At 38.8% G+C, this 13,345-nt stretch overlaps 1 protein-coding gene across 1 annotated transcript in view; it reads left to right on the forward strand.

Moving 5' to 3' along the window:
• slc2a9l1 (solute carrier family 2 member 9, like 1) overlaps positions 1-7,757 on the forward strand; it is an 8,997-nt gene extending 1,240 nt beyond the window's left edge. Inside the window, exons 2-12 of the mRNA XM_010737378.3 lie at positions 1,222-1,317; positions 1,429-1,589; positions 3,910-4,034; positions 4,115-4,244; positions 4,454-4,602; positions 4,738-4,925; positions 5,024-5,134; positions 5,793-5,894; positions 6,769-6,844; positions 6,980-7,107; positions 7,414-7,757. Coding sequence (XP_010735680.3) covers positions 1,222-1,317; positions 1,429-1,589; positions 3,910-4,034; positions 4,115-4,244; positions 4,454-4,602; positions 4,738-4,925; positions 5,024-5,134; positions 5,793-5,894; positions 6,769-6,844; positions 6,980-7,107; positions 7,414-7,599 — 1,452 coding nt within the window. The 3' untranslated portion in view covers positions 7,600-7,757. The remainder of the gene's footprint in view (positions 1-1,221; positions 1,318-1,428; positions 1,590-3,909; positions 4,035-4,114; positions 4,245-4,453; positions 4,603-4,737; positions 4,926-5,023; positions 5,135-5,792; positions 5,895-6,768; positions 6,845-6,979; positions 7,108-7,413) is intronic.
• The last annotated feature ends 5,588 nt before the right edge of the window (positions 7,758-13,345 follow it).

Genomic DNA, 13,345 nt, shown 5'->3' on the forward strand with positions numbered 1-13,345 from the left:
GTATTTTAATGATGCGAAAATATACTTTCATCAGCGATCTTATTCCACAAAGAGAAACACTAGTTCAGTACGAGATCAGAAAACCTTCCAACAAAAAAGGTGGAACAAAGGTCCAGTATATAGTCAGTACTACGTCTTCTGTAAGGAACAAGTAGTTACAGGATTAACGTCTGCGTAAAGGCAATTCTGAGATTTCTTTCAAAATACATTAAATATGTTGAAAAATAGTTGCTGAAAACATGAAAAGACTTTGAACGATATATTACTGAAATGTGGAGTTAGAGGTTAAAACAGTTTTTCGCCAGTTTTCAGTCCAGGATTTTTTGGGGCGGTCTTAAAGGGTGGCTCCATGACACGCTGAGGCCACCCTGAGCATACCTCTGCACCCCTAGCAGAGAGATAGAGATGAATTAATTTCTGTCAGAGTTTTTCAAAGTTAGTCATGTAATTTTCTGAATTCATCTAACACGTTTCAGTCGCTTCATATAGCTTATGACTGCGCCCACGAGTGGGCATGGCTTTGGCACATTTAGTGGACACGACCCCATAGCCCTGGAGAACAAATCAAATCAAATCTTATTTGTATAGCCCAAAGTCACAAAGTACATTTGCCTCGGAGGGCTTTACAATCTGTACAGGGAGTGACACCCTCTGTCCTTAGACCCTCGGTTCGAGTGAGGAAAAACTTGCCCACAAAAAACCTTTAACAGGGAAAAAAGGTGGAAGAAACCTCAGGAAGAGCCACAGAGGAGGGATCCCTCTCCCAGGACGGACAGACGTGCAATAGACCTGAGCCAGCCCTAACTATAAGCTCTAGCAAAAAAGAAAGTCTTAAGTCTACTCTTAAAGGTGTAGGCTGTGTCTGCCTCCTGAACCCAGAATGGTAGTTTGTTCCACAGAAGAACACTGCCCCTTTTTACAGATTTTGACTCCAAATTTCATGAATTTGTCGATATTTTTAATCATTCAAATTTGGCTGGGTGGTTAATAACTTTCCTTTATTTTCTTCTTTGGTCTGACAAACTCAAAACACGTATTTATTCTTACTTTACACAGACTTTAAGGTTTGAAGAATCCTTTTGCATATCCCAAAAGAGTCTGCAGAAATTTTGATGACAATGACAATGATGACAAAAATATCATATAATTGTATGAGTCAAGAAAAAAAAGACTTCTATTATCCTATCTGTTTCTAATCACTCCCCTCACTCTGCTCTGTAGACGCGTGGTAACGCTCTGTTCCTCATCATTATTTTGGGAATCGGTGGAAGCTTTCATGCTGGCTATCACATTACTGAACTGAGTTCTCCCTCACCGGTGAGATACATCACTTTTCATCCTGCTGAGAGACTCCTGTCTGTTTAAATGTGAAAAATAAAAAGGGAGCATCATTTTCCAATTTCTCACTGAGTTACACTTCCACCGCAGTACATACAGCGCTTCATTAACAGCAGCTGGTACAACAGATATGAAGAGCCCCCACCTCCACAGACAATCACGATGATCTGGTCCCTTATCGTTTCCATGTACGCTGTCGGGGGTCTCTTTGGTACAATAAGTGTCACATTTGTCTCAGGCATGCTGGGAAGGTGAGTAAGAGACACTTAATGCAGAATTCAGTCCTATAGCCTAAAAAAGACTTGTTATGTGACTTACAGATAATTCCAAACATTCAGATAACCTCTGTGTCTGTTAGGAAAAGGTACATAAATGAGAATACTAGTGCTAAGTTTATGGAGGCTATAGCAATGTCACCAACTGTGAGCGCAGAGACAGTTGATATACTCCTGGATAATTTCAACTGGAAAATCTCAAATGTCATGGATGCTGTTGCACCTATTAAAACTAAGATGACCTTGAGTAGACAGAGATCACCATGGAGGAACACTATGATGGTAAAGGCATTGAAAACAGAATGCAGGAAAGCAGAGCGTAAATGGAGAAAAACTAAACTCCAAATTCACCACGACCTCTACAAACAAAGTCTCTGTAATTTCAACCATGAGTTAATCAAGGCTAGACAGCAACACTTCTCTAAAATTATTAATAAAAACATCAACAACACTCGCACTCTGTTTGCTATAGTTGATAAGCTTACAAACCCCCCAAAAGAGATAGTTTCAGAACTCTCTTCAAAAGAAAAATGCAATGAATTTGCTCACTTTTTCGATGAAAAAATCAAATCTTTAAGGTTAAATATCAACACAAATCTACAAAATGATAAAGTGACGCAATCCCTAAAACCGCCTAGGAATGAATCAACTGTGATGTCAGAATTTAATACAGTTGATCAAAAAAACATAGAAGAAACAGTTCAGCATCTTAAATCATCGACATGCTGTCTTGACACAATGCCATCTGACTTTTTTAAAGCTATTGTAAAATCTGTCCAAACAGATCTGCAGCAAATAATAAATTGCTCACTTCAATCAGGCACGTTTCCTAAACCCCTAAAAGTAGCTGCCATCAAGCCACTCTTAAAAAAGCGAACGCTGGATACTTTCAAGTTAACCAACTACAGACCTGTCTCAAATCTTCCTTTTATAGCCAAGATTGTTGAGAAAGTGGTTTTTAATCAACTCAGTAATTACTTGAACTCCAGTGGACTTTTTGACAAATTTCAATCAGGTTTTCGAGCTCACCACAGTACAGAAACAGCTCTTATTAGAGTGTTAAATGACATAAGGTTGAACACTGACTCAGGCAAAGTATCAGTTCTGGTCCTGCTGGATCTCAGTGCTGCGTTTGACACTGTGGATCACAGCACACTGCTGAACAGATTGGAAACATGGGCAGGACTCCGTGGAACAGTCCTAGAATGGTTCAGGTCCTACTTGGAGGAACGGAGTTATTTTGTGACCATTGGAAGTAATCAATCAGATCGAGTGGCTATGACATGTGGGGTTCCTCAGGGGTCAGTTCTTGGACCCCTTTTGTTCAGCCTATATATGCTGCCTTTGGGTCAAATTCTGCAGAATTCTAATGTCAACTATCATAGTTATGCAGATGACACACAGATATATCTTGCGCTGTCCCCAGATGACTGCAGTCCTATAGAGTCATTGTGTAACTGTCTAGAGCAAGTCAAAAATTGGATGAACCAAAATTTTCTTCAGTTAAATCAAGAAAAAACTGAGGTCATTGTTTTTGGCAATAAAGAGAAGAGGGTTGCTGTCAGTAAACACCTTGAGTTACTGTCTCTAAAAACTAAAGACCAAGTCCGAAACCTTGGCGTGTTGATAGACTCAGATCTGACCTTCAACAGTCACATAAAATCAGTCACCAAAACAGCCTTCTACCAACTTAAGAACATATCCAGAGTTAAGGGCTTTATGTCCCAAACAGATCAGGAGAAGCTGATCCATGCTTTCATCTCCAGTAGACTTGACTACTGTAATGGTCTTTTGACTGGACTCCCCCAAAAAAGTATCAAACAGCTGCAGCTCATTCAGAACGCAGTTTTGACCAGAACAAAGAGATCAGAACACATCACCCCAGTTCTTAAGTCTTTACACTGGCTCCCAGTTAGCCACAGAATAGATTTTAAAGTTCTGCTACTAGTTTACAAATCACTGAATGGTTTAGGCCCACAATACATAAACGAAATGTTAAAAACTTTTCTCTTTTCACGTGCTTATGGCTGAGCTCTTTTAAAGAATTTTTAATCATAATCCAGTGATTCGTTTAATGTTTTTAAATTGTTTTCAAATTTGCTGTTTTAATGATTTTAAATGACATTCTGATGTTTTTAATTAAATTTTCTTCTCTTTTTAATGTTTTATTTCTATTGCTATTGCTTGTATTAATGTCAAATGTTTTTCCTTGCCTCTGTAAAGCACTATGAATTGCCTTGTGTACGAATTGTGCTATACAAATAAACTTGCCTTGCCCTTGCCTTACCTTCATCAGAAAAAAAGCAATGATCTGCAACAGCTCGATTGCCATTGTTGCAGCAGGGATCATGATGACAAGTAAATACGCCAGATCATATGAAATGATTATTGTGGCAAGGATCCTGTATGGTTACACAGCAGGTAAGCCATAATAATAAGTTACAGGAATAATTCACATCATGTTTTTACCTGACTGACTAACATTGTCTCTTGACCTGCAGGTTTGGGACTGAGCACCCATTTAATGTACCTGGGAGAGATTTCACCCAGAAAGTTCAGAGGTATAGTGACTCTGACTTCAGTGACTTTCGCGTCACTCGGCAAACTGTCTGGACAGTTTTTTGGACTCAGGTATCCACTCATGTATGAGGAGAGTTGTTTTGATTATTTGATGAGAGGATGAGAGAGAGCTCAGTGTGAATGCACAAAATAAAACACAAGCGCCAAGCCATTGTTTCCTTTTCATTTTTATGAAATTTTAGAAAGTAAATAAAGAGGAAATGTCCAAAATATTTAAACACACAAGACTTCATTTAGGGTTTTTTGTTTTGTTTTTTCAGCGAGATTCTTGGCCGTGAGGAGCTGTGGAACATTGTCCTCTGTGTCCCTGCATTTTTCTCAGTTGTTCAGGTTATAGTGTTGCCTTTTCTTCCTGAGGCTCCCAGATACTTATTCATAGAGAAAGGTGATGATATGGCTTGCAAAAAAGGTTGGTATATTTCCCATATTCAAAAAACACTACTTTAAATTGGATTTGATTGAATATAAGCTACTTGTGAAAATCAGTTTAAAAAAATAATAATCATTGTCCAAGTCATTTTTTTCTGTTTTTTTCTCATCCCAGCTCTCCAGAGCCTGTGGGGTCAGGGTGACTACAAAGAGGAGATGGACGAAATGTTGGCTGAGCAGTTGGCCATTGAGGCAGCCCCACCAAAAAGCCCTCTGCAGCTCCTGAGGGACAGGAGTGTCCGATGGCAGCTTATGTCCATGTCCATAATCTACTGTTGCAACCAGCTGTCGGGCATGTCTGCTGTGAGGATGGAAATGCTTCCTTTGTACACTAATTTTAGCATCCAAACAATGAAGATTATAGCCTCTAAAAATCAAACCATTGCTTCTCTCCTTCTCAGATCAGTACCTTCTCTTTTGACATCTTCCTGAAGGCAGGCATACCGGGAGACAAAATCCGTTATGTCACTCTTGGTCTTGGAGTGTCTGAAATTATCACCTCCATCTCTTGTGTGAGTAACTCCCTCAGCTTCACTTGAGGTGATAGGCCTCCAGGCCCATAATATATATCCAACACACGGTGGTGCACTTACACTGTCAGCTGCTGCTGTAACACCATGTACCTTACAGTCACCTCCTGCTGGCATTCCTAAAGCATCACATCCACCCCAGTATCCACATCCACCTGTAGGGTGAAAGTTGTTATTGTCACTCCTCACTCCACGCTGTGCTGATCTGTGTTTTCTTCTGGGAAGTGACAAGGTCAAAAGCCTAGATGTCAAACATCAATCCTGTCCTGTTTGACATTCACATAATCATCCATTACACATGAGTCAGCTGACTGAACTGTATTTAAATGATTGACATACAGGATGTATATACAATATATGATGGATGCAAAACATTTGGTTTAAAGTGTCGACAGGCAAAACAGAAGAATGAAAATGAGTTGCTCATTATATTTTATGGTCATAGTGTTTAGGAAAGTGTATCATGTCTAGGATTATACAGCTCTAATTCATTTTAGAGCCATACAGTATTTAAATGACTTTAATGGCCTTGTTGTGTTAGCATGAGAGCAAATGATTGACAGAGACTGTTTCCTTTTTCTTCATTGTTTTGGATCTCTCTCTCTCTCTCTCTCTCTCTCTCTCTCTCTCTCTCTCTCAGGGACTGCTGATTGAACATATCGGGAGGAAGCCGTTGTTCTGGGGGGGTTATGCTGTCATGTCTGCCTGCTGGGTGTTTGTCACAGTCACACTCAGCCTGAAGGTAAACCTGCTACCTTTGACTACTAACACAGAAGTAGCCATCAGTGAGGTTAGAAGATGTATCTTAAAGGGTCAGTTCACCCAATCCTTTCATACCCTTGCTAACTGTGTCACGCCATGCAGACAGGTTTAGTTTTATTTGCACAGGTTTTAGACATCAGACTTCGAGATTTAACATATTTCTAACAAATTGGATGTGAGTGGATTTTTTTCTCACAACATTAAAAAAATACATTTAATAAACTTAACAGCAACATTTCCTCCCAGAAATAACATCTCATCTACAGATTTCACTATAAACTGTTTTTTTTACTGGAACTTTCTACCAAAGTAGAAGTTCCTGTGAGCTTCACAGATAAAATTCCATTCACCTCCATTGAAGGTAGAAACCAAAGCAGACAAACACAAAACTATCTGCATGGTTTGACTGAGAAAATATGTACATTGTTGCCCATTACGTTGGAATAATTGTGTTTTCAGACACATTCCTCTTTTTATTTCTGTTAATACACATCAGGTTAATTGTGGTTTAATGCTTGAAAGAGATTGATCAATAAAGTTTTTAGAAGATACACTTTATCTACCAAGAATAAATCACACTGTCACAATTATTTCATGAGAAGAGGTAAAAATGTTGTATTCCAACTCTATGGGCAACAGTATATGTACGTGTATGAGAAAATATGGTTTTGTCATTTGGGTGAATGGAGCCTTTAATGCCATTAAATTAAATATGAAAATATACAGCCAACAAAACTGAAAAAGACCTATTCCATTATAATAGGTAGGTAAATATGTGTCAGCTACGACTGCAGTATACAAAGGCAGGAGTTCAATAAATACTCACAAATATTCACAAAATTGTCTTCATGCAGGATTCCGCCTATTGGGTTCCATACATCAGCGTTATTTTGATCATCCTCTTCATCCTCTTCTTCTGCGGGGGACCTGGTATGTGCTTTACTCAGCTTAGTGTTGGAGAAACAAAAAGAAAGTTCAGCACATTACACACTGCGTTCTGCTGCACATAGAAAAGGTGTTTGCATGCAATGATAATTAACTGAATCACATGACCTGTGTCATCAGGGGGAGCTACAGCTACTCTCAACAGCGAGCTCTTCATTCAGTCCAATCGACTGGCATCATTTGTCATCATGGGCATCCAGCGCTGGTTGATGTTTGCCATAATGGGCCTAGTCTTTCCATTCCTTATTGTGAGTAGAGACATGAAATAAAGCAGCATGCCAATGCTTACACTGTAAAATTATTATTATTTGTTACAATTATTTGTTGTGATATATTTTAGTCTTTAAGTATTAGTACAGCTACACTTTTAATTGATTATAAGTTAGATTAATGATGGGGTGAACATCATTTAGTGTGCAATAAGTATTTAAATATCTTTAGAAATGCTATCTATGTATCTATAATGTACGATAAATGATAAAAACGCCTCAGCACATTCATGAATTGATTAACACGTGAAGCTCATGCTTTACCCTCCCTTTCCTCTCTCCCAGACTGCCCTGAACTCTTACTGCTTTGTGCTGTTCGCCTGTATGTGCCTGCTGGGTTTTCTTTTCACCTTCTTCATCCTGCCTGAGACTAAAGGGAAGACCTTGCTGGAGATCTCTGAGGAGTTTAAAGCCATCACTGTTTGTGGGAAATCCTCCTTAGAAAAGAAGAACATAGAGACCAAGCTTTAAGGCAGTCCAGAACTAGTTAATGAATAATGAATGACCAAAATGAAAATATTCATGCTTTATGGAGCATTTTTATCACCTGCAAAAGAGTTGGTCAAGAAATACTGTCTAATATAGATGGGGAATAGTCCAGTGAATGAAGAATTGGAGCTAAATTTCTGAGACAAGCCTGTAAACAATAATGAACTGTCGTATGTTATTCCGTATTATTGTTCATAAACATTCATTACTGTTACTGTTTGCTTTGATTCTCAGTTCATTCTTGTTCCACAGCTGAGTTGTTGTTATTGTACCTCCCACTTTTGCAAACACCAACTTTAAGATCTAGAACAGCAAATAACTAGTAAAATAAAGATCGTTTATACTTAATAAACATGTCTAAGAAGAATTAGTATGAAAAATAAACAGAGATTTATATCTAACCCTATATAAATATGATATTTCAGCACACTTAAGAGTGACAAAGCCCACAAAGCTTTCTCTAACGACCAAACAAGTCCAAGATTTATTCTTGTCCTGGGGCCTCTTGTGGCTCTCCTTCTCTGTCCATCTTTGGTCTCTTAGCCTCTGCCATATCTACAAAGACTGCTGAGTGGTTACATTGGCTCCGGTTCTGGCACAACACTAGCTCTGCTCCTTGTCAACATTCCTTACTGGCTTCCCCTCATCCAGAGCCTGGAAACCTCATCCTCCCGGCAGCCCAAAGCTCCTTTGCAAATGGTGTTAATACAACACTCCTCTGGTGCTTTGAGCTACCAGCCTGGGCAGCACATACTGAAATAACTATCTTAGTGTCAAGTAATGCTTTCTGTCCATCAGGAAACTCTGTAGATCACAGAGAGGTGATGTGGAGCAGTGAGAGGACATCAGAGGGGAAACACAGAAAAAAAATGAATTTGAAGTTCAATTCAATTCAATTCAATTTTATTTATATAACACCAAATCATAACAACGGTTATCTCATGACACCTTCCATACAGCACAGATCTAGATTTCTGTAATTCTTATAAAACTTGCAGAAAGTTTAGATCACTACAACTGACCCAGACCTGATGAAACTACAGCTGCAGGTGCAGTATGTTTGTCACTCAGAGGTCAGTAGTTTTCTTCCTTTAGCTCTCTAGCAATAGATCATCCACTGCTCCCTTTGGTCCCTTCGGACTTCGCTGTCTGTTCTTTGACCACTGCAGGAAGTCAAATTAATGGAAACTGTCCCGCAATATTGTTTCTTTTCACTTTCTTTATCCCTCCAAGGCATATTTACAACCTTGATGTTAATCACCATCACACTCACTTTGAATAGTTTACTCTCATATCGTATTCTTAAAGTGAGACTATGCAACCAGCAGCTACTGCGGTACTAAATTACTACCAGTCTTTAGCATTATATATTCTAATATCTATATATATATATATATATATATATATATATATATATATATATTGGTTGTGTCCTTTTTTACTTTTTTCAGGACATCAGGTGTATCATGAATAGTCTTGCTTACTTATACAGTATGCGTTATGTTAATGCACCACACGTTGTCAGCATTTTGTACTCTATTACACAAGAACACTAGAATCGAATTGCAAACTGGACTCTTTCTTTCTCTGCATGTTTTCTGCACTATACTTGTCTCCTCACATGTAGTCTCAATTCCTCCCTCATTAGTGTGGATTCTGCAAACCACAGTATTCATTATACAGTTTATATTCCAGGCCTGAGTCCTCCTCACCCCCAGCTGGTTCTTTGAGCCGCTCACTGGCTATAATGATATATATTGAGTCTTTGAAGGTCTCCCCATTCCTTATCACCAACCAGCAGCTGCTAGCGGCCACAGGGTCTTCATTAGCTGCAAAGCCCACTCTGTACAGTCCAGCACTTTGGGGAGGGAGCTGTGATTGGCAGTGTCTTGGCTAGGCTGATCATCCTGCACCAATGTCCTGCTGTGCCTCGTTAACACTGGAGGAGGATTAAATGAGGATTATTGGAGAAACCATCATGAACGGTTTACTCTTGCAGACTTGTAACCCCTGTATCAATTGGTGCCAAAATGCAAAATAATAGCAGAGACGAAGTAGAAAATATAAAAAATAAATTGATTTTAGCCCAATTTAAAGCTTGTCCAAGGCTGTCACATGAATGTGTAATTAACACCCTGAAGAAACACTGAATCAGAATTCAGCAAATATCATGTTAACTTGTGTGTCTGGTTCTCAGTGGCTTCAGTTTACAGCTTAATAGCTCCATTACATCAACAGATGGCAATGTTAATCCTCTGCTGAGATGTATTAGACTGATCAAACCTTCACACCGTTATCCATTTTATTCTGAAATAAAGTGGTGAAAGATGCTGAACTAGTAACAGTAATCATTTTGTTGTTAGAAGTTTTACATTATTTTAGCATTTGGCATGTTTTTAGCCTACTCCAGTCAAAGAATATTAACTTATTGGGCTATCCCATTGAGCACTCTCTATCCAGTGATTTTCAATTTCATATCCTCTTTTGTGCATTTAAAAAAAAATATTAAACCAATCTCTTTCTGTCTATACACAGACATTGACTCTCCTTTAGTTAGGATAGATCATAGACATATATGCACAGACTCTCCTTTAGTTAGGATAGATCATAGACATATATGCACAGACTCTCCTTTAGTTAGGATAGATCATAGACATATATACACAGACGCCTCACTGAGCAGGTTGGTCCGTTACGTTAACGTGTCCGCCATATTGGATGTGGCAGATCTGCCCGTAAACTAAAACAAGCAGGGCCGGTTTTAGCTATGGGCAATGTGGGCGACCGCCCAGGGCGCAGTCTCCGTGAGGGCTTTAAGTTAATGCCTCTTATACACCCATTCACACACACACTAATATATCTGGGAAACAAAGCTCTACTTTGCCACATCCAAAATGGCGGCCGCCACCGGAAGTAAACAAAACCGCGTTAATTGCGTTAATTTTTTTTAACGCGTTAATTCTTTAAAATTAATCGACAAAATTAACGCGTTAATTTTGACAGCACTAATATATATATATATATATATATATTGGTTGTGTCCTTTTTACTTTTTTCAGGACATCAGGTGTATCATGAATAGTCTTGCTTACTTATACAGTATGCGTTATGTTAATGCACCACACTGTGTCAGCATTTTGTACTCTATTACAACAAGAACACTAGAATCAGAATTGCAAACTGGACACTTTCTTTCTCTGCATGTTTTCTGCACTATACTTGTGCCTTCCTCACATGTAGTCTCAATTCCTCCATCATTAGTGTGGATTCTGCAAACCACAGTATTCATTATACAGTTTATATTCCAGGCCTATGAGTCCTCCTCACCCCCAGCTGGTTCTTTGAGCCGCTCACTGGCTATAATGATATATATTTGAGTCTTTGAAGGTCTCCCATTCCTTATCACCAACCAGCAGCTGCTAGCGGCCACAGGGTCTTCATTAGCTGCAAAGCCCACTCTGTCCACAGTCCAGCACTTTGGGGACGGGAGCTGTGATTGGCAGTGTCTTGGCTAGGCTGATCATCCTGCACCAATGTCCTGCTGTGCCTCGTTAACACTGGAGGAGGATTAAATGAGGATTAATTGGAGAAACCATCATGAACGGTTTACTCTTGTAGACCTTGCTAACCCCTGTATCCAATTGGTGCCAAAATGCAAAAATAATAGCAGAGACGATAAGTAGAAAATATAAAAAATAAATTGATTTTAGCCCAATTTAAAGCTTGTCCAAGGCTGTCACATGAATGTGTAATTAACACCCTGAAGGAACACTGAATCAGAATTCAGCAAATATCATGTTAACTTGTGTGTCTGGTTCTCAGTGGCTTCAGTTTACAGCTGTAATAGCTCCATTACATCAACAGATGGCAATGTTAATCCTCTGCTGAGATGTATTAGACTGATCAAACCTTCACACCGTTATCTCATTTTATTCTGAAATAAAGGTGGTGAAAGATGCTGAACTAGTATCAAGTAAATCATTTTGGTGTTAGAAGTTTTACATATATTTTAGCATTTGGCATGTTTTTAGCCTACTCCAGTCAAAGAATATTAACTTTATGGGCTATCCATTGCATTGAGCACTCTCTAACCAGTGATTTCTAATTACTTATCCTCTTTTGTGCATTTCTTAAAAATTATTAAACCAATCTCCTTCTGTCTATACACAGACATTGTGCTTTAGCCGCATACTGTATTATTCAGAAGAACTCATGACATAACTTTGAGCACATGTTGAATGTAATACTTCTAAGATTTAATGACCAGTGTTTTTACCTCAAGCTTAGAATATTTTAGTAGTGTGCACATTTGCAAAAGAGACTTTCTCTTAAGATTTGCACACATTGCTGAAATTTTGGATCTAATGGAAAAACACAAGACACTAATGCTAGTAACTCTGCTTTAGGTCATATTCTAAAAGCAACATTTTGACGGTGTTATGGTCTTTTTAGGCCTTTTATGTCTTCCTCTGAGACTCCAGCAGAAAATAAAATCCTCCTCCAGTGGTGAACCCATGCATAGCAAAGAAAAGGTGAAATGAGGGCCATTATTCTTCTGTCTCTCCGCCTGGCAACACTGAGCTCACTAGCAACACTGCAAATCAGAGACGAGTGAACACAGTTGGATGTATTACAGATTAAATGAGTCACTGTTTCATAAGTCTAAAGTTTGAGCATCGGCGTACTCGTATGATTTCTGAACATGTAATAATTGTGCTGATTTCCCCGGTGAATAGGCCTCCACATGATTTTCTGTGTAAGCCATGTGACTATGATTATTAAATGAAACAATGTCAGTTAGTGCGCAGGATGCACAAAAATTCCACTTGATTAGATTGTCCATTGTGTCTGAAGATTATCTACTTTGTCTAAGTGGGAGAGGATGAGTAGCAGATGCCAGAGGAATTAGCAGGTTATACTGACATGAGTCAGTGGTCCCAGTGAAGAACGATTTTAATGTCCTTGCCAAACCTCTTCCTGAAATTATATGCAAAACAAAACTTTATTGAGCTGTGAACTTATTTGTTGATTTTACTCCACTATTCTAAGAGACAGTAGAATCATTCATCAATTTTACTGGGTCCTGATTCTCATAATAAAACATTAAACGATAGTTTAAACACGAGGTAGCCTGATATTCAGGCTAAATAGCCAATTTTTTTTTTTTTTTTACCACAATATTACAATCATGATATGTGGCAAACCATTTAGAGGTCTCCCAACAGGCTACATCACCAAGGAGGGTCATTAAAGAAGGCAAATACCTTGTGGGAAGCCTCCTTGGACAGGCTTTTACCGCCATGGTCTCACCTTGCAGGAGAACAGAGTTAGGTCCTCCAGTAGGTCTGACTGCCCGATACATCCAGTGTTTAGATGAAGCCAGCAATGTTTCAGATTCCTCGTCTGACAGGGGATTTCCTCTCTATGCACTGGCTTCCACTATTTGTTTGGGTTTGGTGACATTTGTTTTTTGTCCACTGTACCCTATTGTTCAGTTTTGTTTAATTTAGTTTTTCTCTTTTAGTTCAACTCTTGTGTGGTCTCCCATTCTTGTTCTCCAAATAACTGGATGGTAACAAATAGGAAGAGAATAAGACTTATTACTAAACTGGAGGCAGCCAAGTTCTAATACTTCACATTTCTGTATCATAGGCTATCCAGAATTTTATGTATTAATCACTTCTTATTACCAATTTTTGAACAGGTTGTAATGTAACCTAAACAATAA

Source organism: Larimichthys crocea, chromosome VI (assembly GCF_000972845.2).
Source record: "Larimichthys crocea isolate SSNF chromosome VI, L_crocea_2.0, whole genome shotgun sequence".
Lineage (NCBI taxonomy): Eukaryota > Metazoa > Chordata > Actinopteri > Sciaenidae > Larimichthys > Larimichthys crocea.